This window comes from Anguilla rostrata, chromosome 7, assembly GCF_018555375.3.
Source record: "Anguilla rostrata isolate EN2019 chromosome 7, ASM1855537v3, whole genome shotgun sequence".
In the NCBI taxonomy this organism is placed as follows: domain Eukaryota; kingdom Metazoa; phylum Chordata; class Actinopteri; order Anguilliformes; family Anguillidae; genus Anguilla; species Anguilla rostrata.
In genome coordinates, this window is record NC_057939.1 from 36,774,066 (window position 1) to 36,800,529 (window position 26,464).

The window sequence follows — 26,464 nt, forward strand, 5'->3', positions numbered from 1 at the left end:
ACTTTTCATCTCTCTCTCTCTTTTTTTATTTTTAACTAAACTAAGTTTTATGAACTGTCTGAACCCCAGTACCCCCCCCCCCCCCCTTTAACTGGGGTACTTTGAATAATCAGAAACAGAAAAAATAGTTTTATAAATCAAAATATTCTGTTTTGCATTGGAAATATAAACTATTTACAGTAAAGACATATAGAAACATATCCTTCAGTTGAAGGGAATAATCTTAAATTTCAATGATGCTGCGTTCGCGTTTCTTGATGTGTTAACGTTACTACAGTTCGCTAGGGAAATGTGAATTACTACTTTACAACAGTAATTACATAACAGTAAACCTACACAAACTTTTTTTGCCTGTTTTATTTTTATTTATTTATTTATTTATTTTTCCCCTATACTGAACTAAGTTTGGACAGACTGCAAACCATCTGATGTCCTCATATTTATCCTTTGTGGCAACTGTTACCATGAATGGATTTCGTGTTCATTATAGCCAAGACCTATGACTGATACATACAGCATGTTACATCATAAACGGATGAATATTGACTGAAATACAAGGTAAAACATTGTTTTTTTCAATATTTCAACAGGTTTTTAATGGAGGAAAATAACACATACAGCTAAAAACTGCAGGTTCCAAGCTTGATTTTGATGTATAGGTTGCGGGGGTTTGAAAGAAATCCAGCTGCCACACCAGGCTTTTGTCTCGCTAGCTCCCGCACCTCTGTGTAACTGGTGATGATGCCCCCCCCCCCCCCCCTCTCTCTCTCTCTAACGTTAGATAGAGGCTATGGGAACTCGACATGGAACTGACTTTTTTTTTTTCCCGAATCCAAATAATAACGAGATATTATATCTGTTTCCATCGCATAATTTGTGCTTTCCCGAATACAGTATTCGGATTTGGATACATCCCTACTGTCTTAGCACACCCAGGAAAAGAATGAAGAATCAACAATATATAATTTATGAAACAGCCAGAACAAAATTGAATAGTTTGCCAAGAAGACAGTGGGTCACCGAAGAGCTACTACACCTCCTCCTCATAATTTATAGATTCAGATAATTTGACCTTGTGGAGCTCGCATCCAGTTTAATGTGATGCTCCAATGCAGGAGAGTGGGTGTAAGTAATTAATGGAACAAATGCTTATCTATCTTATCTATTTGATGGCCCTTGCCAAATAAAAACTATCCATCTGGTAATCTCAAAAACAAACATGAAAAAAGTAGGTTGAAATATCAAAACGAATAAATGTGCGCCAATGTCCAGTGAAACCGAAAGCTACTGACTGACATACGCGCTATGGAGAAGGACACACTGTGGCTGTGAATTAAAAGAAAGCTAAGGATGAAGCAATGCATTAAATCATACTTTATTACGCATGTGCAGGGACCATTGTTTCTGTTTAACCTGCTTTGTTAGATGCACTAACAAAGAATAATTATGCAGTTCATAATAACAAGCTTCAAATTTTGTAATTGCATATACTATTAAAAACAAATTGTGATTATTCATTCCATAATTGCTCAGTTCATTTGGTTATACCTCTGAGGTTCTGTTGCATAAAATATTTGAATTTTGAATCGTGAAACAATTAAAAAACACACTGTACTTCCCTTATTCACAACCAACAATATCATACTGAAATACAGACTGCATGGTTTGTATGCTTCATATCACTGAAATTAAAATAACGGGTATTGGGCCTCAAGCGTCAGCTGTCATGTTAAACTCACGCTTTGACCATCTCGTAGTTGGAGGAGTTGAACACGTAGCCTCCGATCACCCACATGATATCCTGGTGCACCACAGCCTTGTGTGAGGTCCGGGCCAGACCACGGACCGCATGCTCCTCCCTGGTCCAGTAGGAGCGATTTGCCGGTACTGGGATTGAGCAGTCAGGACCTACAAGACACATACTACTCCATCAACACTCACAGATATGTATTGTACCCGTTCTGCAATACACACACATACGCACCACTACTGCAACAAGCGCACACTACACGTCTGCTATACAAATGCAAACGAAAAGACAAAACTTCAACAACATATAAATATATACAAACACTGCATTGAATTGCATCATATTCCAAGACTGAATACCTACCTGCCGTGAGCCTCACAACAAGCACGACAAGCCTCATTATACCAAACTAACAGAAATTGGATAAAATTTAAGCGTCATATCTAGCTAACAGTGCATTACAGCAGCAAGTGTGGGAGGTAGGTTCTGACAATTCAGTGACAGAAGTACACTAGTCGCCCGTCTCAAACACCCACTCAGGCATTCATTAGATAATGGGCAAGTCTGCGAGCCGCAGGCACCTCCACTCTCAGTGTCGCCATGACTAATATTTGTGGAATTGCTACAGCATAGAGTCACTATGGCTGGCCTGAGTGCAATATTAAAGACTACATTAACAATAGTGAGCCACATGTTGTGGTCTGAAGGGCATGCAGTACAATACATGTTGTATACAATCCTGTGACACACATTCTACTCCTGTGTGTAGGTTGCAGTAGCGGGGTACATATGTACCCTGTATAGTGTGTGTAATGAAGCAGACTTCACGGTTCACAATGGGTGATCCAGAAAATTGGTACAGATGTGTGAACAGAGTGGAAAAGATGCTTTAATGAAACTGAATGGGGTTACTGAATGGGGGTATATGTCAGTTTGGGGGAGGGGGCGGGGGGCAGGTCCTCAAACCAGGTCCCAGTCAGTCTCCTCTACTCAGGCCAGCCAGGACTCAGGTCTCCTCAGGCTGACCAGGACTAATTCTGTATGTGTCCATGGAAACAGGGCCTACGCCATTGGAATTTAGATTGAGACATTTTATTTCTCCTGCAAATCTGGTCATAATAGTAGACAATGGCAACTAAAATGCATGTTTACAGTAAAACGGCAGTGGCCTTCTGCCATTTTCAATAGTGGTGCTCCATGTCTGCTGGATACACTCTAAAACAACTGACATAATTACATTTTAAACTATAATATCACTATTATGAAAGGCTTGCAATTATACATTATAACTGCATAGAGAAAACTGCATATACAATAAATGGAACACAAACTATGTCCACAGTGAAGAGAGAGGCCGTGTCAGGACAACGGTTAATGTTGGGACAAAGGACAGTGTCAGGACAGGGGATGACGTTGGGAGAGACGTTGGGATAACAGTTGTGGCTGAGTGTCTGCATGGCAGCTGGTGCCCACCTTGCCAGCCCTGGTGACACAGGCAGTCCCTGGTGGCAGTGGGTCTGCAGACCCCACGCTCGGGAAACCCGCAGGCAGACGCGCAGTAGGGGACGTCGCAGGCCTCCCCTTTCCAGCGCCCCACGCACGCGCAGTACACCGCCCCACTGCCGCTCTGCGTACGGCACTCCCCGTGACCGGAGCAGCTGTTCGGGCAGCTGTTCATCCTACAGGAAAGAGAGAAGAAACGGCGCACATTTTCAATGCAGAGAAGTGTACATGTATGTGTACGTATGCGTGTGTAACATGACACTGGCATTTCTGACATTTGTCAAATTATACAGCTATCATTTCAGACTCAGTAGGCAACAGTGTGGATCAGACTAAAAACTATTTTATTTAACAGAAATTTACCACGAGTAAGCCATAGCCCACTATTTCCATAGGTTAAATTAAGTCATTAAGACAGAAGAAGAAATGAAAGCAGATGCATGTCAGGAGAAAAAAAGAGAAAAGTCCAGATAATGGGGTAATGTTATCAGGTGAAACCACTGTTCCCTTGAGCCTGGAAGAAGGCATCAGTCTCTGAGTGACAGTGTGTTTCCCCCCGCTAATCCCGCAGCAATAGTGTGCTAGGCTGTACAGGGACAAAGCCACCATTGTTTTACTGTGGACGAGACTGTCCCTCAGAGCCTTGAGCATGGGCAGCTTCCCCATGATGCCCCATCATGCCCACCTCCCTCTACATTCTGGATTCCCTGACCACTGGTCCATACAGCTCCCCTGCCCACACCTCCACCCTTCAGTCCTACCCACTGCTCCACACTGTTACCCTCACAACATCTCTACAAACGCAGGCCACTTCTCTTTCGGAACAGTGTCTCAGCTAAAACCTTTCTGCCCTGTTTGTATAAGACCAAACCGTGAGCTTGCATTGTTGCATTGTGCAACAAAGGGGTGAGGAGGACAGAGTAACCTGTCTGATGAACATGACCAATTCTGAATGAGACACCGCAAGGTAAGTAGACACGTAAGTTCACACTGTACAAATGATAGAGGTACGATCCAAACAGGTTTAAATTTTCTGAAAAAAATGATTACACAAATCATTATTATATATTATTTTTGGGCAGCATGGTGGTGCAGAAGGATGTTCCAGGTTCGAGTCTGGAATGAATGGTTTAAACAGAGATAGTCTCTCTCTCGCTTTCTCTCTCTCTCAGTCCTTTCTCACTCTCTCTCCCTCCCTCCCTCCTTCCACTGCTCAGAGCCCTCAAAGATAGGTGGGAGGCTGGGGCCTTTATTTAGACTGTCGCAGCTACACAGCGTTCCTGTTCACCTTAGGAGTTCCCTTCCCACTCGAACTACAGTACTTGATACCAAAAAGTATCTATACCAACTGCAAACCATCACAATATTCCAACAGAGCCCCTACAATTACCATTGTATTCATAAAAGACTTACAAATCAATAGTATTCCAACAACATAACAATAATTCCCACTGTTATTGCACCAGCTCTCTGAAAAGTATCACAGTACACTGGTACTTCATTATTTATAACACACTGGCACACCATGGACTATGGCAAATGTCTAACAGTACATGGACATCCACCACAAGGAATCTGTACAGCTACAGATTCCTTCATCAGTATCATCAGGAGTCAGTCAAATGTTGAATGACTCCCCTGGGACAAACAGAATAGCTGGATACTGGTAGATGCCATAATTCCAGTTTTAACCAGTGAAAAAACAGGTTGTTTCAATGAAATGAAATAAATAAAACTATTCTCTGTTCACCCTAACAGGATCCAGGGAAAAACCAATAAACTAAAATAATAAGGTAAAAACAAACGCAAAACACAACAAAAGATTTTCAGCCTTTCACCTTGTCACCTTCTGTGTAAAGAAGAACACTTTCAAACCTTGGGCTGGTTAGCTAACAGAACCCCGATGAGTGTGTCCATTTAACCAGTAGGCCTGGCCTCAGATTTCTCCGGTTTCCTCTCCCAGACCAAACCCTGCCACTGATCTGACTATACTTAACCTAAACATCAGATTGCACAGGATGTACATAATAGCAGACATGGCTAAAAATAAGCTGTGATATTAGTTGCCTGAAGTTCAGAGGTTTTCTCAAAATTTTTACGTGCACAGCAGTATTCAAAAAAGCTGCAACTGTCATGGTTCTGTGTTTCCGTCTGTCTTTCCGTGTTGGGCCGCCAGATGGCGGCACTTCTGTTTTGTGTCCTGCTCCCCCTGTTTAATTGTATCATTGCTTTCAATTATTCTATTATTGTTTTTGGGTTGTCTCATTTTCCCTTCCCTCTCTGTGGCCTGATTGTTCATTGTGCCCTCCTGTGTCTCGTCAGTGTCGTGTCTATTTAAGTTCCCTTTTTTCTTGACTCAGGTGCTGGATCCTTGTTTGTTTCTTGTGTGCGTGTTGGATGGTGTTTCGGTTTGTGCTCCTTCTTGTGACTCAGTGTTTTGCCGTGAGTGTTTTCCTCCCTGCCCATGTTTTGTTTTTTTGAATTTCTGCGTTTTCTGTTTTTGCGCATTAAGATCTTTTTCCCCCTTTTGACTTGCCCTGCATGGCTTTGTTTTTGTTCTCTTTTGTTGTTTTTCTAATTAAAAGCAACATTCTTGGTTTGCGTTCACTCTGTGGATTTTGGTTGTTTTTTGACTCCGCGTTTGGGTCCATTCCCTCGCCCTCCCTGACAGAAGGATCCAGCCAGCACTGGACCCAGCGGAGTTTTCTATTTTTTCCCCCTCTTCCCGTTCCCGGAGGGTTGTTCTTTTGTAGTCATGCCACCGGTTTTGATTAAGCCGGTGATGGCTGGGGGGACCTCCGGGCCAGGTCCTGCCGTTGGACAGGCCCCCCTGTCCAGTAGACAGTGGGCGGACAGACTCTTTGATACATGCCAGGGGTCGCGCCCACTTTTGGACTACGCGAGGGAGTTCAGCGCTGTGGCCGCACAGGCGGACCTGCCCCAGTCCACAGTTTGCCAACTGTTTAGGAACAACATGAGGGACCCCCTCCACGGTGGGCTAATTTACTCAGGCCTGGAGGGGTGCTGTGACTTTGAAGCCCTATTAGGAACGGCATTCCACTGGGAGAAGTATCTCCGGGGGGCCGCGGATATGCCCCCTCTGGCCGAGAAGTACTCCCAGCCCAGTGCGCTGGAGCCTGCCGTTCCGCAGGAGCTGCCACCGCCGCCTGCTCTGCCCGTTGTCCGGCAGGGGCCACCGCCGCCTGCTCTGCCCGTTGTCCGGCAGGGGCTGCCTGCTAGGCCCGTTGTTCCGCAGGAGCCACCGCCACCTGCTACGCCCAATGTTTGTGCTTCGTCCCCGCCTCGAGCCCCGGAGAGGCCTCCAGAGCCCCGGAGGGGCCGCCTGCTCCGTCTGTTGTCCCGCAGGGGACGCTGCGGCCTGCCCTGGCCGCTGTCCCGCAGGCGAAGCCACCTGCCTTGCCAAGTGTCCCTGCCATGCCCAGTGTCCATGCCTTTCCCAGTGTCTGTACTTCGCCCAAGGTTCATGCTTCGCCCAGTGTTCTTGCGCCCCCAGTGCTCTCGCTCCCCCTAGTGTCCGTGCTCTGCCTAGTATTCTCGCGCCGCCTAGTGTTCCCAAGCCGTCGCTGCCCCCACCCAGTTCCCAGAGACCTCGCCCCATCCTTGTTCCCAACCGTGTGTCTGTCTGTTCACCTGCCCCCTTGTCTATTTGTCTGCCCGTTTGCCTGTCTACCTGTTTGCCCGCGTGTTTGTCGGCCAGCATGTTGGCCTGTTTATCTGCCCCCCCAGGCCGTCGGCCTGTCTGCCAGTTTGTCAGTCCGTGTGTCAGTCTTTGAGTTCACCCCTCGCCTTATCTGTCTGTCTCTTAGTGTGTCTGTCGGTCTTGCCGTGTGCCTCCCTGCCTGCTTGTCCCTTTGTCTGTCCTTGTAGGTCTCCCGGTGTTGTTCCTGTGTCTATGTCAGTCCGTTTCTTTGTCAGTCTCAGTCCACCCCAGTGTAGTGTCCATGTCCAGTTCCATGTAGTGTTGTGAGTCCGCTCCGTGTCTGTCTTTTGCCCAGTCCTGTGTTCTGTTTCGTGTGGTGTCTTGGTGTTGTTCGGTATGTGTCAGTTTGGTCCAGTCCGTTCCTGTCGAGTCCAGTCCCTTCCAGTCTAGCCCAGTCCGGTGTTCAGTCTCGTCTCGTTCCAGTCCAGTCCCGAGTCCTGTCTCCAGTGTGCTCCAGTCCCGAGTCCTGTCTCCAGTGTGCTCCAGTCCCGAGTCCTGTCTCCAGTGTGCTCCAGTCCCGAGTCCTGTCCTGTCTCCAGCTCCCACCCTCTGTTTCACTCCCTCCCCAGGTCGGCCTTCTGGGACGTCAGGAGCCGTCCCTTGGGGGGGGGGGGGGGGGGGATCCATTCCCTCACCCCCCTCCCTCCCTGACAACTGGATAACTCTGATGACTGGCCCTGCTTGAATTATTAAATAAAACTCTGTGAAAACTACTATTATCCGCCACATACTCACGAGTGAAGTTCCCCCTTATAGATGCAAATGTTATAATATGCACTTGTTTGCTGACAATAACACTTAGAGCCGTTCACTTTACGAAGCAGCTCTTGAAGTTCAGATATTGCACATTACTTTGCTGCAGAGTAAGGCACACCAAATCTTTAATTAAGAAATGAATTTTACAACAAAAAAAAGGCCTATTTAACATTGATGTAGATACCCTGTGCCCAGAATAGCCCAGGAGTCACATTCGTTTTAATTGGTATTTTTAAGGATTTTAACAAACTAAGCCAATTTGCATTTTGCAATTAGCCACAAGCTAAATGGTTTCTTTTTCTCCTGAGCAGATGATGCAACTTTGACCTTATTTTTAATGAGCAGGTAAGACCTCAGCTGGGAAGTAGGCAGACAGTACGGCTGGCATATGATGAACACAGGTTAATGGGCTCACTTTTCTGAGATGCGTTGGATCACTGCGGAAGAGGTGTCCCCCTTTGACCTCAAGCCCTGTACTTATCACACATAAGATGAATGCACCCAGTGCTGAAGATACTAATAAAGCAAATAATGAAAATATATGCTGTTCAAAAGCACTCTTCAGGAAAGAAATAAACCAACTGTAAATTCAGATAACACATTCTAAAAAATGGAATGTTCTCTGAGAAACATATTTCTGAGAAACAAATATTACATATTTCACAATATTTCATGCCAAAATAGCCATTTATGTTATGCGTGGCTGAACGAACAAACACATTTTAACCAATGTGAGTATTATCCCCTGTTAAAGCAGTGTTATAACACTGAGTAAAAAAAGCCAATCCAAAATATGCTGCAGGTGCACAGAACAGACAATGAATTGAAAAACTGGAATGACAACAGCACATGGTAAAAATAGTTTTTACAGTTTAAGATATTTATTTCAGATTACAAAAACAAAAAATCAAGGTGTGTAGGCATTTTACTTTCATTTCTTCATCATTGCTAACAAGCACATACATAGACCTTGTATTGCGCTTATCTGGTTAATAATTGTCCTCCAGCAGACCCAAATTAACTCCTCCTCTATTTAAGTAATTATGACTAATGCGCTGTAACAGTGACGATGGTTACAAGTAAGCATAACCAGCAAATGCACTCCAGGTGACTCCATTTGCCCTTCCTCCAAACAGAACTAGCTCTTCTGTCATGCATTGGATAAGTGAACATGCTCCAGTTGCAAGTCCAGCTGTGTGTGTGTGTGTTCGCGTGTGTGTGTCTGTGTGAGATACCATAGTAAAGTGAAAAGAAAAAATGCTTATATCATATGTGCTATGAATTGCAGCTGCTCACCTGAAAACAATGAATTCCCATCTGTGCCTTCTTATTAGTCTTGTACAGTACTAAGAGACACATTCAATGTCAATTTACAATGCTTCTTTAATAATTCAATGCCACTTCTTCCCCTTGCAGTATTATCTCCAAGACCAAATGGATCCATACTAAACCAGGATTCCAGCAAATGAATGCATAACATCAGTAAAAACAGGCTTTGGTGGTACCTGAGTTTAGAAATGGGGTATCCAATCTGATCCAAAACCAGTGTGGATGCTAGTTTTAGATATACTTAGTGATATACTTTTGTGTAAACCAGTGGGGACTATTTTAGTTTCACATAATTTTGAACAATTATAATACAGACATGCACATACAAAACACACACACACACACACACACGCACACGTACACACACACACACACACACACACACACGTACACATGATTAGGGCCTCCATAAAACCTTTTAAATTTAGCCCAGGCATTAATGACACTCCTTGAAGCAGTACTTTACTGTCTATTTAAACAGTAACTTTCAGATTTGGTTTCACCTCCGTCCCACTTGTGCCCCCTGGTTCTATTTACAGAAGTTTGACTGAAAAAGCTTCTGTAGCCTACCTTACTAATCCCTTCCAAGATATCCAATTCTCCTGTCAGATTACTGCTGAGACTCCTCAGCCTACAAGGAGGAAAACAAACTCAACAAAGAGAGCTTTCCTCCCTCAAACAGCAGACACCTTCCACACAGCTCCCACAAAGCTTGACCTTTAGAAACACCAGTGTGAGTGGGCGGTCTAACAGCCTTCAATGTGAAGCATAACACAGCCAAATATCACATTATTCCAATAGCTCACCATGACAGTACATCATTTCGATCAGGGTGTTTATTAAAATATTCAGTCGTACTCAAACAGCATCACAATATCCCTGCAAGACAGCATGCAGTTAAAACCCTGCTAAAAATAGTTTCCATTTCATTCAAACTGTTTATTTTCCTGTCTGTAAGTGCGAATGAACATGGCTCTCCCTGCAGGGAGGCAGTATTTACAAAGGAGAAACTGAGCTCCTGGAAAGCTTTGGCAAAAGAGGGGCCTGTGACTATTAGCATCTAACAATCATAAATACATGTCTCTATTGTACAACTGTCCCATGGGTTCGGCTAATGTCACTTTCAACGAATTTCTTCTCTGCCAGTACATTGCCACAGTTCCTTTTCCAACTGTTTCATGTTATACCATGTATAAATCACTGTTTCTATGCAACTCACTCTGCGACTATTCCTGTGCCGGCAAAATTTTATTACTGTCAACAGAATCTTGATTCTTTCACTAGTTACCTGACTGAATGGGGAGAAAACTGGGAGTATTATGGACTAGGCCCCACCACTGACGTGTAGCAGTAGATTCCGAAGCACTATATTAAATGTACTATTTTTTTAATTGGTTGACTGATTGAGTTATTGGTTAAAAGTATGGGTAATATGGCCTCAGGCCTTGGTTTGTGCATGCAGGAGTTATTGAATTGGGATATTAAATGGAGCATGACTGCTGATTGATTCAATCAGATCTATAAACAGAATTAGCCATTAGCCTTCTGCCCCAGCCAGCCATATGCTTATATGACATGTTGAAGTGTGGGGTAAAATTGCATTGAATGTGTTAGTGACTGGGGCATCAGAGGGACTGTTATACGACTGGGGTTATTAAGGACTGAGGCGCCTGCTGTGTACCTGTATGATATGTTGAAGCCAGTGAGGTTGTAGGCTGCGTCGCTGAAGAAGTGCAGTAGGGCGTAGCCGGATGTGGACGCCACCTCTGGGGCCGTCTCGTTAGCATCATGCTCTGGCACAATCAGACCACTGCAACACAGAATATGGAAAAACAGTTACATTGTTTCATTCACCATTCTCTCAGAAGCCCAGAGACTTCATCAAAACAGAACCAAGAGGCGTGTATAAGCTCACAAAAAATCCATTTAACTATTTAACCATTTAACTAAAAATGCTGTTATTTCCACTTAATAATACCCTTTAATAAAAGCTGAGAATCTGCAGTTTATCCACACATGCATTGTTAGATTGCAAATATAACACTGTGGAGTACAGAGCAAAATTAATAATTTTGTCCCAGATGTGTTGCCGCTCACTGTAAGTTCACGCTAAATGTGTTGTTTCAAATCCCACCCAATATCTGTACAAATGACACAGCCCAGCTGAGGGACATTTTAATTACATTATGTATTTAATTAGCACTAGGCCTGTTTATTTAAAGCCATTGGACTTTCCCAGGAGAAAGGTACAAACAACACAGGAAACAAAAATGTACTTCTAGTATTTGGCATCAGCTATATCGACCGTGGCGGTAAGCCCATAGATACTCGACTCACCTATGGCCTTTAGTAGATGGATGCATTTTTCTGCTCATTTGTAGCTTTTGAAAAAGTTCTTTTTCAACTTTTCAAGGATATCTGAATATTTCTCATGATTTTTCCACAACTTTATAAGAGAAAAATATTTTTTAGCATTTTCAAAGAGGGTACAGACCCTGCAGACATATTTCCTTTGATTTAGCGATGTATTATTTATGCAGAAAGAACTGTTGCTTGATTTAACAAATATTAAATCTTGGAAACAGAATATTTCTTATCAACGTAATACAAAATAAACAGAATATATTAGGACATCACTGGGGCAGAGTAGGTTATGATCTGGCAAAGGCCATCTCTCGTATAGCCAGGTCATGCCTTGTGTGACAGCACACCATACTGCTACACCCCCAGGAGAACAACCCTTGGCAGACCCCAGCTTCTCTTGTCCGACCACCCCAAGACATTTCACCAAGCATCTCCACTAGAAAGGCCATTTACACACTACACACTCTCAGAGCTTGTTCAGATAAAGATTTCAAGATCTTTACTGGTTGGGGAAGATTAGAAAATGTGGAAATGTACAAAATTTTATGACGATAGCAATGCTGCGAAGCAGGAGCCGGTAGTGAAGTGATTTTACAACTGTCCTTAAATTCTACTAGACAACTACCGAGTGTGAAGAAACATACTGTATATCAGAAAAGACAACATAATATAAAATGGACTGTATGTCATCTCATGGTGCCACTCTATGGAAACATGGTGCTGCTCGGCCGATCAGTTTTCTTGCACCTGCAAGTGGATTATGTGGACTGTTTGTTAAAGTATGGAAGGACTAAACGTTTTGCAATTTCAAGATACCATGCAAAACGTACAACCTAAGCTGTCATTTGATTGAGCAACTTTGTGATTGGGACCCCGGTGGACGCTAATGCTAACATCAGCAAAACAACTTGCTCATACAACTGTCAGAATCAGAATCAGCCTAGGACGAGGGCAAAGCAGTTGTTCTGGTAAGGCTGAATAAATGGAGACACCAAACTCCTCTGTTGAGTATGATTCTCTCAAACATTCGTGCTCTGGCCAGCAAACAAGATCAGCTGGCCCTCATCCTTTATTCCAACAGGGACTTTGCTGATTGTCCTGTGTTATGCTTCACCGAGACCTGGCTAGATGTCAGGGTACTGGACTTACTGCTATAGTAGCAGAGCTTACTGGACAGAGGACTCATTGAAACAACTAGGAGGTGCTATCTGCTTCTACATTCTGAACCAATGGAGTACTGACTCTTTTATCAAAGTCTTGCTTGCCTGAAGCTGAGACTCTCACAATCAGATGCAGATGCTTTTATCTACTGAGGGAATTCACCTCCGCTATTTTAGGACACCTCTGCTATTCTACATACCTCCTCACCACTTGCTTTGGCTGCAGCTCAAAAGCTAGCCACCCACATTGCAGAACTGGAGGGTTCATATCTAGACTCAGTGGTTTTGATAATGAGGGATTGCAACTGTGTTAAGCTGGCTTTCAAGTGTGTTAAGCTGGGAAAGATACTGCCAAGGTACAAACAACAAGTGCAGGTCCATAGTAGTGTAGGCGAAACACGGGACCAGTGCCACAGCACCATCCTGCAGGCATACCATGGATTATCAAGAGCCCCCCGTGGCCAGTCAGATCACAGTTTGATCTTTCTCATCCCCAAGTATTAGCAGCGATTAAAAGCTGTCAAAATCACCCCCAGGTCCGTAAGACAGTGGTCATCTCAGGCAGCAGAGCTGTGAAGTGCCTGTTAGTTCTTTACAGACTGGAACAACTCTAAAGAAGCCTGTTGTGATCTGAATGAGTACACAGATACAATCACTTATAGAAATTTTGTGAAAATATTTGAATTCCATCAAAATCTGTTATTGTATTTAGCAACAAAAAGCCATGGTTGTGCAAAAATGTTAAAGCCTAAAAAACAAGCTAAAAACAAGATTTATTGTAAGACAGAGATAATGAGTTGTATACAATATCCCGATATGAGTTAAGAAAGGCAGAGAAGAAAACAAAATTTGAATACAGAGAGAGACTGGAAACAAACTTAATGGCAAGGACAATTAAAGAGCAGCATAGCAGGGTTTAGACCAGAATTCTAACCTCAAAGCAAAACAAGCAGCTTACGATGAGAAACCAACCCTCCCTCATAAAATGAATTAATTCTATTGCAGGTTTGACACATCATCTGCTAGACTTCAGAATGCCCCTAAAGCCATGGACCCACCTTTGATTATCGAGAAACATAAGGTGAGGTCCCTAACTATGCAAACACAACTGCAGAAAGGCTGCAGGGGCAGACCAAATGTCATCAGCTGTTCTCACCAGCTATCGGCATATAATGGCTCCGTAAATTCAAATGAGGGCACAGTATATCAACTGGAGGAGCAGGATGAGTGATCTTAGATCTGATATTTGCAATCATATCAACGGAAAAGGATAAAAACATTTGAAACAAGAATCAGCAGAGGATGAAGCAGAAACAACAGTAGATGCAGAGTTTACAAGACAATCAATTGTACTGAATAAAAATCTAGCATTAATCTGATCTGTGGCAACAATGATTGAAACAAGAATGACCAACAAGGAGGACTCATATACATACAGCATACATAGTGTCCCCTTGAAATGGGATTAAAACTGATAATTTAGATTTTCTTATTTAACAAAAAAGTGGCTTACATAAAATTTGCATTAGATTGTTGCTAGCTTTTCGTGTGTCCAGAACAGTCATAAATATACGATTTGCACATAAAAAAGGGTTGTACATAATACCTCCATCACAGGGGGCAAAACTGATGGCTTAGACATCCTTGTAGTGCTATTTTTAAGAGTAGTAGTTCACTAGTGAGTGTGACTCATACACATTTAATGGCATATAAAACATTGCTGGTTTTTATGTTTGGGAATTGCTGGCAAAATGGGGAAAGACCAACAACAATCAACATGATGTAAATTTGATGTAAGCCTTGTCTGGCAGAGAGCAGAGTGTTACCCCCTTTCAATGGAAATGCAAGACACAGCCTTTCCAGATGAGGTCATAAATGATGGAGGTTCCTGAAAACATCCAAAACTTGTGAAAACAAGCAAAGTCAGTCAGAATACACCAGGAACAAGTCCCTGGATACCCAAAAGACATCTGTCTCTGCAGTACGTGGGCTTGGAGCCACCTTACTGATCACAGAATTCACATAATTCTGTGTGAACACCAATTCACACAGTTTCCAGGACGCCAGGGGCAAGCAGTTATAGCACTCTCTGGGGGCCTGAGCCACCCCGCAGCCTGTAGTGTTCTTACTGCTGTAACCATATGACTGATTTTTATTCAGCCGCACATTCGGCTGCAGTGCTGTTTTCCAGCCAGTCGTCTGGCATCGTTTGGGGGGCTGACAGCTATCGGGCAATGCCGCGCCCGTTTCAGTCACAGCTTCCGAGCATGCAGTTTGTGTTGACAGCTCTCACAGTTTGCCATTAATGATCCCACAGATTGTGATGGGGTGCATGTTTTCCTGTTCTGGTCAATGCCATGCAATTAAATTCACTGGATTGTCAAGAATAAAACCAAGGATTGTGATTGGGCGAATGGTAAGACACATAGGCTAACTTTTGAATGCCTAGACTGTAAATTGAAAATAGTTGGCCCATTTTCTTCTTTAATTAAAACAGAACAGCAGATACATGTGGCAGCAATGTATTTCATTCCATGGAGTAAATTGTGGAAAGTCGGAGAGCAATTAATTAGAAATGCATCCATGTGTTGAGAAAAGGAGAGTATGCCATGACAGCTGAACACAACATCCTAAACACAAGTGATTGTCTGTCTTATCAGACGGGGCAGTATTTTCAGGTTTAGCGTAGCATAACAATTTGGAGTTTCTAAATAACAGCCCAAGAAGAACCGCTCTTCCCTTCCACTTCTTTACTTAGTTTTCATAAAACAGGTGTACCCAAAGAGAATGAAGGTCAATGGCAGTATTTGCCTAACCGTATCCACAGAATCCAATGTTAGCATTTCAGAAAATGCTACTCTTATGCATCTAAATGGAAAACCCATATTCCTTGATAACTGTTTGTAGAAGTAGTTGTAATGTGAAAGCAGCAAATATTACTGTAAAATATTACAGCAAATATTACTGTAAAATATTAACTGCTAGAAAGATATGAATTGTAAAATATTTAGGCTTTATTAAATATAGGAAAATACAGAACAGTCAAACACATACAAAATAATTTTTATAGTTGCATATTAATATTTCTGTTATATTTAATAAATATGAAACAAGAACCAACGTCTAAGTTTTAATATTCAATATTAAAACAAAACCGTAAACCACAGTAAAATATTTAAACCTTCTGAGAAGATGAGAATATTTTTTATAGAATATATAAACTAGTGGACATACTGCATACTTTTGCCCATTTTATTTGTGTTTTCGTTCTCCTTTTTTTTTTTTTTGTTTTTTTTTAGTCAAAGGGCTTTTTTCTGTTCTTTTAACTATACTCACAGTTCAAAGAATGAGCAAGAAAAAAGGAACATTTAACACTGCTTCAAGAGCCAATGGCGTCAAGCCTCCCATTTGATATCACCACGACGAACACGACGTTCCCATTTATCATAAAGCTGCTTCCAATCCTTTTATTTCTGTTCCAGTTATTAGGATGTGTGAAAGCAAGGTTCCCAAAATCCTGAAGGGAGTCATCAGATATCAGGCGGGTTCTCAGTGCCACGACCATAAAAAGCCACTTTCCTTCAGAGACGGCGGTGTGCCAAGGGCGGGGCCGCACTGTCTGAGATGCATCATCAATAACGCTGAACGCCATCACACATGAATCTCTCAACCTTAAGCCCTTCGCTCCTAACTAAAGAGAGTCTTTCCCCTCCACATCCACCTCCTCTCCGCCACCCCTCCTCTCATGGTGTCGGGGAAAGGTAGAGGTGGAGAGCTGTCAGAGGCTGAAGGCCTGTCTCACCTCGGTCTCGCCCGTAAATATAAATCAATGAAGAGATACAAAGCTATTCAAAAGCTGTCCAAAGAGGAGTGTCACTAATCAGGACCTCTCTGCACTCCAGGAAGCCCTCTGGGGGCCTTATCTAAACTTGAACAGACAGTAGAGACTTGGGTTGAGGGGTGGGGGGGTGGGTGGCGAGGGTGCCAGGCAGGCATCCAGGGATCAGACAAGCACGGCCTGTCAACGGCCAGAATGATGCATACAGCTCTGCCCTATCTCACATAATTCGGAAACGAATTGCAGTCAACCGAGCCCCCTCCCTTCTTGCACCAATGAAACCATAATACGTCAAATACTATAACAGACACAGGGGAAATTAAGATACAAATAACTTTACACGTAGGCTTTTTCGTGCAGGGCTGTGAATTGGTGGAAGGGAATCTTCATGTACATTCTAAAGAAAAAACATTGACACAATGGGCACTCTTAACAGCTGTGGCATTCAGTGGTCAAAATAAATTACTGCAGAAAGTCGTGACATGAGTCAGTTGATCAAATATTGAGTCAGCCTCAAGCTCTGACCAAGGAGGACACAATTTTATTCACTTCCAAAAACTTGCCTTCTGATCAGAGTATCCGCATGTACGCTGAGGATAAAATGCAACAACCTCTTTAAGTCTATGGTAAAATGTGATCAGACAGCATAGCTGGTTGAGCTGCAACATCAAATTCATTTTACTTGTAAATGAGGCTTGCTAAATTGAGTCTGTAATAGGATGAGAGAGCTCAGCTAACAACACCCCTTATGACATTTTAAACAGGTGATATATGACAGTGTCAACTCCAATGCGAAAGGTGCCCTCATTGGTGACACTTCCACCAAGCTCACTGTCACCCTGCATCACAGAAGGACTGTGGGAGCTAATGGCTAAACTGGTATACTGGTGGGTGTCACCACTACAGATGTCTTGTGTTCCAAGAGCATAAACACACAAACTACAGCGTCAAGTGGTGAAAAGGGCTAGTGATAGACACCTGGTTATCCTGTTTAACCCCCAGAAAGCATACATTATTGCATGAGGTTAAGGAAATTAAGTATTCATTTTTGTATTTGAACAACCAACTTACACACTTCCATGACACTTTATGACAGCTCAAAATTATTTACTGACTCACTGATTGATTGAACAAACAAACAGGGATAAGACTGTTTTGAAGTTAGAAAATAGCTGATCATTTGAAGTGGTTTCTATTTTTATTCTTGTATGAGCTGAACCACCACGATCTCGAATTTTCATCTCAACCAGTAAAAAATACAAGCAATAAATCTACATTTGAAATACAACCTGTCAGTCCATCTCTGTAGGAATAACTGCTTGAGAGGTGAGGTCCTGGTCAGTCATTAATATTAATATCACTCCGCTGACGGACAGAGCAGTGATTCATTATAATGACTATGAGAGTATGTCAGCTGAAAAGACAATCTTTCAAAAAATACCCCATTTTACCGACACTCCAGCCTTCTTTGTCAGGGTGAATTTGGGGTTGCAGTGAATGGGATTTGGCTGAGAAGAAAGGGGGCTCTTGAGGCCAGTAAAACAAAGCGCCATTCTGCCACCAAAAGTCTGTCCTCGTCCGGGAGGGCAGGGAGAAGATGGCCACCACAGCGCTGTGGGTCATTGTTCTGTGTGCCAAGGCATGATGGATGCATAATGAAGGCATGCATCTGGGCACTGTGCCACACAGAAAGAGAGATAGAGCAAGGCGAGAAAGATAGAATGAGGGGGTGCAGGGAGAGAGGGAGAAAGATACGAACAGACACAAACACACACCCACGTGTGTCAATAGATGCATATGCCCACACATAAACAAACAGAGATGCACAAGCATGCATACACACATAGCCACAGACACACACACACCACACACACACACACACACACACATACACACACTCACACACGTGACAAATACTTGCAAATGCCCACACATAAATAGACACACAAATGCATGTGCACACACACACACACACTCACTCACTCACTCAGCTTAGCTAGCCTAGTTCAGGGAGAAACTTGTAGGGACAGAAACATAAACTCTGTAGACGAAGCCTTTGTAAAGTCAGATCTTGATGTTTCTTGGTCTCTCTGAGTGTGTGTGCAGTGCCTTTCAAACAACCTGCATACTGGATAATAGTCTTCATTTAAGGTGATCCATTTCACTTTTTGCACACAAAATATATATCTTATGCATGTAACAGTGCCTTGCAGAAATATTCAAACCTATGCACAATTTTCCAATTTTTTTTTGCTGAATCACAAATGATACATTCCATTTTTAATTTTTTAAATATATACTCACCGGCCACTTTATTAGGTACACCTTGCTAGTACCTTCAGAACTGCCTTAATTCTTCGTGGCATAGATTCAAGGTGCTGGAAACATTCCTCAGAGATTTTGGTCCATATTGACATGATAGCATCAAGCAGTTGCTGCAGATTTGTCGGCTGCACATCCATGATGCGAATCTCCCATTCCACCACATCTCAAAGGTGTTCTATTGGATTGAGGTCTGGTGACTGTGGAGGCCATTTGAGTACAGTGAACTCATTGTCATGTTCAAGAAACCAGTTTGAGATGATTTGAGCTTTGTGACATGGTGCTCATCTCTTCAGACTATACCTAGACTAACCACCACCACGCTGTATATTTCCCTCTTTAAAAAAAAAAAAACTAAAAAAAAAAAAAACAAACCCCACCCCCTTTTCATGACACTTGTTACATGTTGCCCCATCCCAGCACTTTTTGGTAATTTGTATTTGTCCTAATACTGTAGCTTATTCTTCTGCCTAGTTGGCTTTGCAGAGGTTAGGTCAGAGTAGTGTTCAGTTTGAACTGTGTTCTTGGCTAGAAATAGCTGTACAAAATAAGTATTGTACCTTACTGAACCTGTGTTTAGCAGTTGTCTATGACCATGAAATGCACTTTTTGTACGTCGCTTTGGATAAAAGCGTCTGCCAAATAAATGTAATATAATGTAATGGTGCGTTATCCTGCTGGAAGTAGCCATTAGAAGATTAGTACACTGTGGTCATAAAGGGATGGACATGGTCAGCAACAATACTCAGGTAGGCTGTGGCGTATAAACAATGCTCAATTGGTATTAAGGGGCCCAAAGTGTGCCAAGAAAATATCCCCCAACCCAATAACACCACCACCACCAGCCTGAACCGTTGATACAAGGCAGGATGGATCCATGCTTTCATGTTCTTTACGCCAAATTCTGAATCTGAATGTCACAGAAATCGAGACTCATCCGACCAGGCAATGTTTTCCCAATCATCTATTGTCCAATTTTTTGTGAGCCTGTGCGAATTGTAGCCTCAGTTTCCTGTTTTTAGCTGACAGGAGTGGCACCCGGTGTGGTCTTCTACTGCTGTAGCCCATCTGCTTCACGGTTCGACGTGTTGTGCGTTCAGAGATGCTCTTTCGCATACCTCAGTTGTAACGAGCGGTCATTTGAGTTACTGTTGCCTTTCTATCAGCTTGAGCCAGTCTGGCCATTCTCCTCTGACCTCTGCCATCAACAAGGCATTTTCACCCAGAGAACTGCCACTCACTGGATATTTTCTCTTATTCGGACCATTCTCTGTAAACTCTAGAGATGGTTGTGCGTGAAAATCCCAGCAGATCAGCCGTTTCTGAAATACTCAAACCAGCCTGTATGGCACCAACAACCATGCCACGTTCAAAGCAGAGGCTGTAAAAAATATGGACAAAGCTACTGTGACGTCACCCATTGCCTCTTCATGGGTCTGTAAAACACGTTTTGAAGCTCAATGGCGGGCGCGGCCATGTTCTCGATTTGGAGCCAAAACCATAGAGTTAAGCGGATTTGTGATTTTTACAATATGATTGACAGTCCGATGCGGAAAAGCCCATCAACCTGAACGAACGATTGCAGAACGAACTTGAGGCTAGCTGACTGTCTGCCCTTATGTTTTAAAATATATGATCAAATGTTTACGGAGTTTAATTTCCATCCGTGACTGTACTGTGTCATGTAATCACGTTATATGTATGACATTAATAATACAATTATGTTCAGTTATCTTCAATGTATGTTTCTCGGCAAAACGAATATGCTTAGCTAGCATATCAGCTTGCCAGTGAGCTAGGTAAGCTATCCGTGGTTAGCTCAGGCATTAGCAATATGAACTACAGGGGAAGAACATCGACTGCACTGATGATGGTCAATCAATCAGAGATGTGTAGACTACTGGTGATTTGACTAGGCTAATTTTCATATAACTGTCTGGTAGACCTGCTGTTAACCAAGCAAGTTATCGTCGTAGGTTTTCGCCACAGTCAGTTAATGAGCCATTAACTGCTACTACTCCATCGCCGTTTGTGGTGTTTACTTGCTGGGTGACGCTAGCTGACCGATCGTTCGCAAGTCACTTTTTACCGACTAAAAATTAACACTGTCAGCGGTGATTAACAAATCAACCAAGTATTTTAATAACTGATCTACAGGCGTGTAAATACGACAACGCACTTTGAAGAGCAAGTTTTCCACCTGTTGCATAAAGACAAAAATAATGTACATAGAATTTCTAATTATTATTATTTTCTTGCTAGCTTCTAGCTTTGTCACATTCGTGCAGCATAGCCCAGGTAGACATTTACGGGATGTACACGACTGACAAGCCGTCAAACACGTTTGACAGATGGAATATTTGCCGGTTAGGGTTAGCTAGCTAGTCAAATGGCTTGGTAGCCGAAGTTGCGAACTGTTTTAGCATAGGCTACTGGACTACCACATATAGCTAATAAGCGTTAGCTGATTAAGCTTTCTGCCAACTAATTATTTGGTTAAGTGGGCTAAAGGAAATAGTAAAAATGACTCGGCTACCGCAAAACTTCAGAGGAGGATTATTTTATGGTCGTCTAGTGCAGCTGTAAATAGCACACGCTATAATGAAACCACTAGAAAATGGGATGCCTGCATTTTCTGACTTCGCACAAGTGGACCGTGGTCGGAGCCGCAATGTCAAGGCCAAGAGGCGCCACCTCCCACCCCAGTGACCACAGATTGTAGCCCCTACTGTAGCTCAGTCCTCTGCAGTAATCTGGAAGTGACGCAAGCTGTACCTCATTGGTCCAGAACAAATATTGGCACTGTGCCCAAATTACGCAATAAATCATGAAATCGACCCATGGACAGTCATAAGACGAATAAAATACACCTATTATGACTATTTGTTCTTTTGAGAAAAAATTATTTACTTTGTATTTTGATCGCATTTGTACCGTAGACTTACATGAAAACACCTATACTGGAGCCATCTGTAGTGGCGCTAGTGAGCAACCAGGAACTACAACACCAGGAAATGAGCTTCAAAAACGAAGTCTGGTTTTGGCCGCTTGGTTCAAAGTCACTTAATTCACCTTTTTTCCCCATTCTGATGCTTGGTTTGAACTTCAGCAGATCATCTTGACCATGTCTATATGCCTAAATGCATATCTCCATTAACGAGCAGTTGAACAGGTGTACCTAATAAAGTGGCCAGTGAGTGTATGTTATTATACCTTTTTCTCCATGAGTCACATTTTTCACTGTAGGGATGGCATTAAGGCAGACACGTGCAGTGCTAGGTTTCTGCCAGTTACTTGTGAACAAAAAGCTCCATTTTAGCCTACTCTGACCAGAAAACCTTTTCCCACATTTACGCCACATTTATCACTCTTGTTGCTTTCTTGCAAACTCCCAGCAGGCTGTAAGATGCTTTTTTTGTTTTGTTTTTGTTGTATTGGCTTCTTTCGTGCCACTCCGCCGTACAGGTCAGGACTGAACTCTACAGCTCTTTTAAAGTAATTGTGTGTCTCATAGTGGCTCCCCACACCACTTTGCTTCTTGTTCGGTAGCTGAGCTTGGATGGATGGCTTTTCTAGGCAGATTAAGGTGCTTTTTTTGCCAAAGCACAGTGGTTACACTCATGCAAACAATGTATATTTATTTCTATTTCTATTTAAGTATCTGTATACTTTTTCATTTGTTTTTGTTTGCAAATGTGTAGAGCCCATCAATATTTATAACAAATTGTATTTCCTAAATTAAAGTGTCATAAGTGACAGCTTGAAAGCAAAATAAATTGTGCAAGTATCAGGGAGACACACGGGACCTGGATTACTAAGGCTTTTAGCATGTGCAAAATCGTTCAGTGAATGCAAAACCAATAACATGACCAATGATTGGTCACGGTATTTATTTTGCACCAATCAATGGTTGCGTTATTTGTTTTTGAGAGTGCTAAAATGTTTTGCACATGATAAAGGTCTTAGTAAACCAGGCCCAGGGTTTTTTCAATCAATGTTAGTTTATCTTGGAGTAAAATAGTTATCTTGGAGTCTGAACATGGGGAGGTCTGCATGTCCTGCTGGTCTGTCTGCCCCAAAGTCACAGGCACAAAGGTTCTTCTACCCTTGTTAGGGGTACCACTCAATAATGTCCCCTAATTCTGACTAAAATCAGATTAATCTAATTCCATTTACATTTATCAACAAAAAATGAATATGGTGGATTTAACAGGGTCTCATAGTATTTGTGTGATCTCCACAATGTGCAGTACAAAGATATATTCAAATTATTCCAAGAGACAAAAGCATGTGAAAAGAGATGCTTAAAAAAAATAATTTCATAACATTAAAAACATCCGTATGGACACATTGGACTGAATTTTGCAGATTATCTTAGCTATCTTGATTAAAACATACTGTGAATTTGTAATTAATCAAATACATATGCACAATTGACAGTTTTTCCTCTTTCTCTTCTTAAATTTTTGGCACCACTGAAAAGCTTATTTTATTCAAATATAGATATAGATAGACAGATATAATTAGAAACATAGGCTACATGCTGGTATTTATACGTGGGCTACCAAACATTGGGCTAAGAAAATAAACTTGTTGGCACAGAAGTCATATCATTTATTATTTTCCCACCCATGAATGTCATGTTTTCCTCTTGGATGAGGTATGCTGATCCAGGTTAAACTAATTTTGTCACCGGACTGTAACAGTGACAAGACTTCACAGTTCTGCCCACGTGTTGCACTGGCAGTAGTCTTACATGGACAGAAATGTTTGCAGAAATGTTTACACTTCCACACTATTAGCTTGTTTAATACACTTTCTGACAATAGACTGAATGTAGGAGTTTTTCCCCCTTGATTTTGACGTCTGACAATATGTGCACTCTGATGAATTTTCTTAGTCACTTGTTCAGAGGAAGTTCACCTAACTAATATCAACCAGTTCCAACAATGGTGTGATACAAATTTTCGTAGACTTTAATCTGGAAAAGACAAAGGAAATGGTCATGAACTAGAAGAACATTGGTCCCCGACACCCCTAGCCATTAGCGCGAAAACAACAGAAAGAGCTGGGGAGTTTAAATACCTGGGTACCGTTACAGAAAACAAACTGACCTTAAGAGCCAATTGTCAGAGTGCATGCCAAATGTCATTTAAGACTGTTCTTCCTCCACATACTAAGGAAACTGAATATTAGTCAGTCAAGCATTTTACACCTGCTTCATTGAATCAGCACTGACCTTCAGCCTAACAGCTTGGTTTATCTCTCTAAATAACATCAGACAAAAAAAGCTGGAGAGGGTGACATTACTGAGTGATAAGATCAAGAGAGACAATAGAGAACCAACAACTTCATGAGCAGCAGACAAAAAGGAGAATGCATAATGGTCCTTCTCCTGATCTTATCATCCGTTTGAGATCTTGCCATCAGGAAGAAGGCTGAGGTCCCTATCCTTCAAAACAGGGAGAGCGCTGTAACAATGTAACTATATACAGGAACGTTTGTGGCCTCCGGCTTCCTTACCACGAGACTGACCCTCCGCTGAGTTCACCATTAACTTTTCTGGTTGACCAAGGCATAATTAAGTGCCTTTCTCCTTTGTCTTGTGACCCTGCAATAATCTATTAGGCACTAGCTTGGGGTAGGAACACCCCCCTTTAGGAGGAAATGGGGAGCCAGATTTAACATGTTTAAACATTAAAGCAGTAATCAATGGTTTATCTATCAGTGTTTGACTGACAGCTCCAATACCATGACCAATCAAATGTTTGTGTATAATCTCGCTTGATCACCAAGACATGCCTGAGTAGGCCTGCCACCATCTGCAAAATAAACCAAGCTGATTTATTTCCCTTCAACAGCTGGAACAAGTACAGACTTTTCCTCCAATATCCTTGGACCATGACCTTGGACCAGCTGACGCGCTGGCGCATCTCCTACCAGCTTTGCGCCAACATCTGTGATACAGCACAGTTTAGTATTGAATTAAATTTTTGGATTTTGCATTGTCCAAAATGTTTTTTAGTGTTTTTTTAGTCTTTTACGATTTTGTGCAACTAGTCGCATGTGAAAAAGTTGCATAGAACTGAAATTGCATGTTACACAGCGTGATTGAAAAAAAAGAATAATAAAAGTAGTCGCATGCAATATAAACATTTCACATTGTTTTCTTAAAAATGTGTTTTTATTTAGTATCGTTTTATTACAGTTTAGTTACTTTGTATAAACTTCCCAGTTGCATTCATTTATGGCTGTGTTGGAAAACTGGAAAAGGGCTATTTGTGCAATGATGCTTGAAAATTTACTACAAAATGATGATGACATACAGTTCAAAAGAGTGGTTGAGTTAATAATTGGTTACTCTAAACCAGGGCTGCCCAGACTTTTTTGGCTATTTACTTTTTTCAATATCCAGCAGAACGTGGAAGGGTTGTGGGGTGATAGTGTAACCAAAAAAATATTTAAAAATCATTGGAGTCGGACAGTGGCTGCTAACTACTAACTACAAACCAATTAAGTTGAAGACATCACATATACTTGATTGTATGCAACATGTCTATAATTTTATTAAGCAAATCCAACAATTATAGTTATTTAGTAGATCCAACTATTTATTTTTTGGGTCTATATCTATTGTTGAGCAGAGCTACTAGCTTAACTGGCCTGCGTTTTCCAGTACCATAAGTGTAGTTTCTATTTCTAAAATCAAGTAGCTACAATTGTAGGCTAGCTGCATTGACATAAAATTGTTAGACCAGCATAATTTCTGGATTAAAAAAAAAATACTAGTTTAGATTTAAAACACCATTGTCCATCGGATATTGCACCACTAGAAGTGGTGTGGGTGGGCCAGCAGGGGACATTCTACCCTCTGGTAAAATAAACCCCAATGCCCCAGTGAAGTGACAGGGACACTGTACTGTGGGACATGCCGTCTTTCGGATGAGATGTTAAACTGAGGTCCTGACTCACTGTGGTCATTAAAGATCCCAAGACACTTGTCGCAAAGAGTAGGGGGTTCCCTGGTGTCTTGGCTAAATTTCCAATCTGGCTCTCTCCAACTTGCCACCTAATCATCCCCTGATTTAATTGGCTAAAAAAAAAAGTTCTCTCATTCTCCACCTTCACTAATGTGTGGTGAGTGTTCTGGCGTAAAATGGCTGCCGTGCATAATCCAGATGGGTGCTACACATTGGTCGTGGGTGAGGGGAGTTCCCACTCATCACTGTAAAGCACTTTGAGTGTTCGGAAAAGTGCTATGTAAATGCAATGATTCATTCATTCATTCATTCATATTGCAAGCAAAACCTAAAATGGACCAGATCATGTCACCACCACAATGGCCCTGCGCCAATTGCATTGGCAAAGTTTGTTACTATCACGTATAAATACCTGTATTGTATCATTACACCAATATCTGGACAAAATCCCAGCTTTTAGATTCATACCATTATCCATTATCAATATTCAAAGCGAAATTCCCTGCCTAAAATGGACCAAATTTATCGCGTCACCACAACTGCTCTCCCCCATATAAAATGCAAGTTATCGTGTTGCTATGACATAATATTGGACATTTACATGGCCATGCCACAAATGAATGGACATGCTTAATGTAACAAAGTTCTCAACAGCAGCAGGTTGGCCACATTTCACGTCAATCAAGTGCAACTGTATCAGGTAGAAGCCGTAGGGACATGGCGATCTACCAGCATGGCCTC

At 42.1% G+C, this 26,464-nt stretch overlaps 1 protein-coding gene across 3 annotated transcripts in view; it reads right to left on the minus strand.

Moving 5' to 3' along the window:
• LOC135259617 (attractin-like) overlaps positions 1 to 26,464 on the minus strand; it is a 193,150-nt gene that overhangs the window by 123,572 nt on the left and 43,114 nt on the right. For all 3 annotated transcript variants that reach the window (XR_010331342.1, XM_064344174.1, XM_064344173.1), the window contains exons 4-6: positions 10,741 to 10,869; positions 3,224 to 3,429; positions 1,740 to 1,908 (exon numbers count right to left, since the gene is read on the minus strand). Coding sequence is in view for 2 of the 3 variants with exons in the window: in XM_064344174.1 (XP_064200244.1) it covers positions 1,740 to 1,908; positions 3,224 to 3,429; positions 10,741 to 10,869 (504 nt within the window). In the remaining variant the exon portion in view is untranslated. The remainder of the gene's footprint in view (positions 1 to 1,739; positions 1,909 to 3,223; positions 3,430 to 10,740; positions 10,870 to 26,464) is intronic.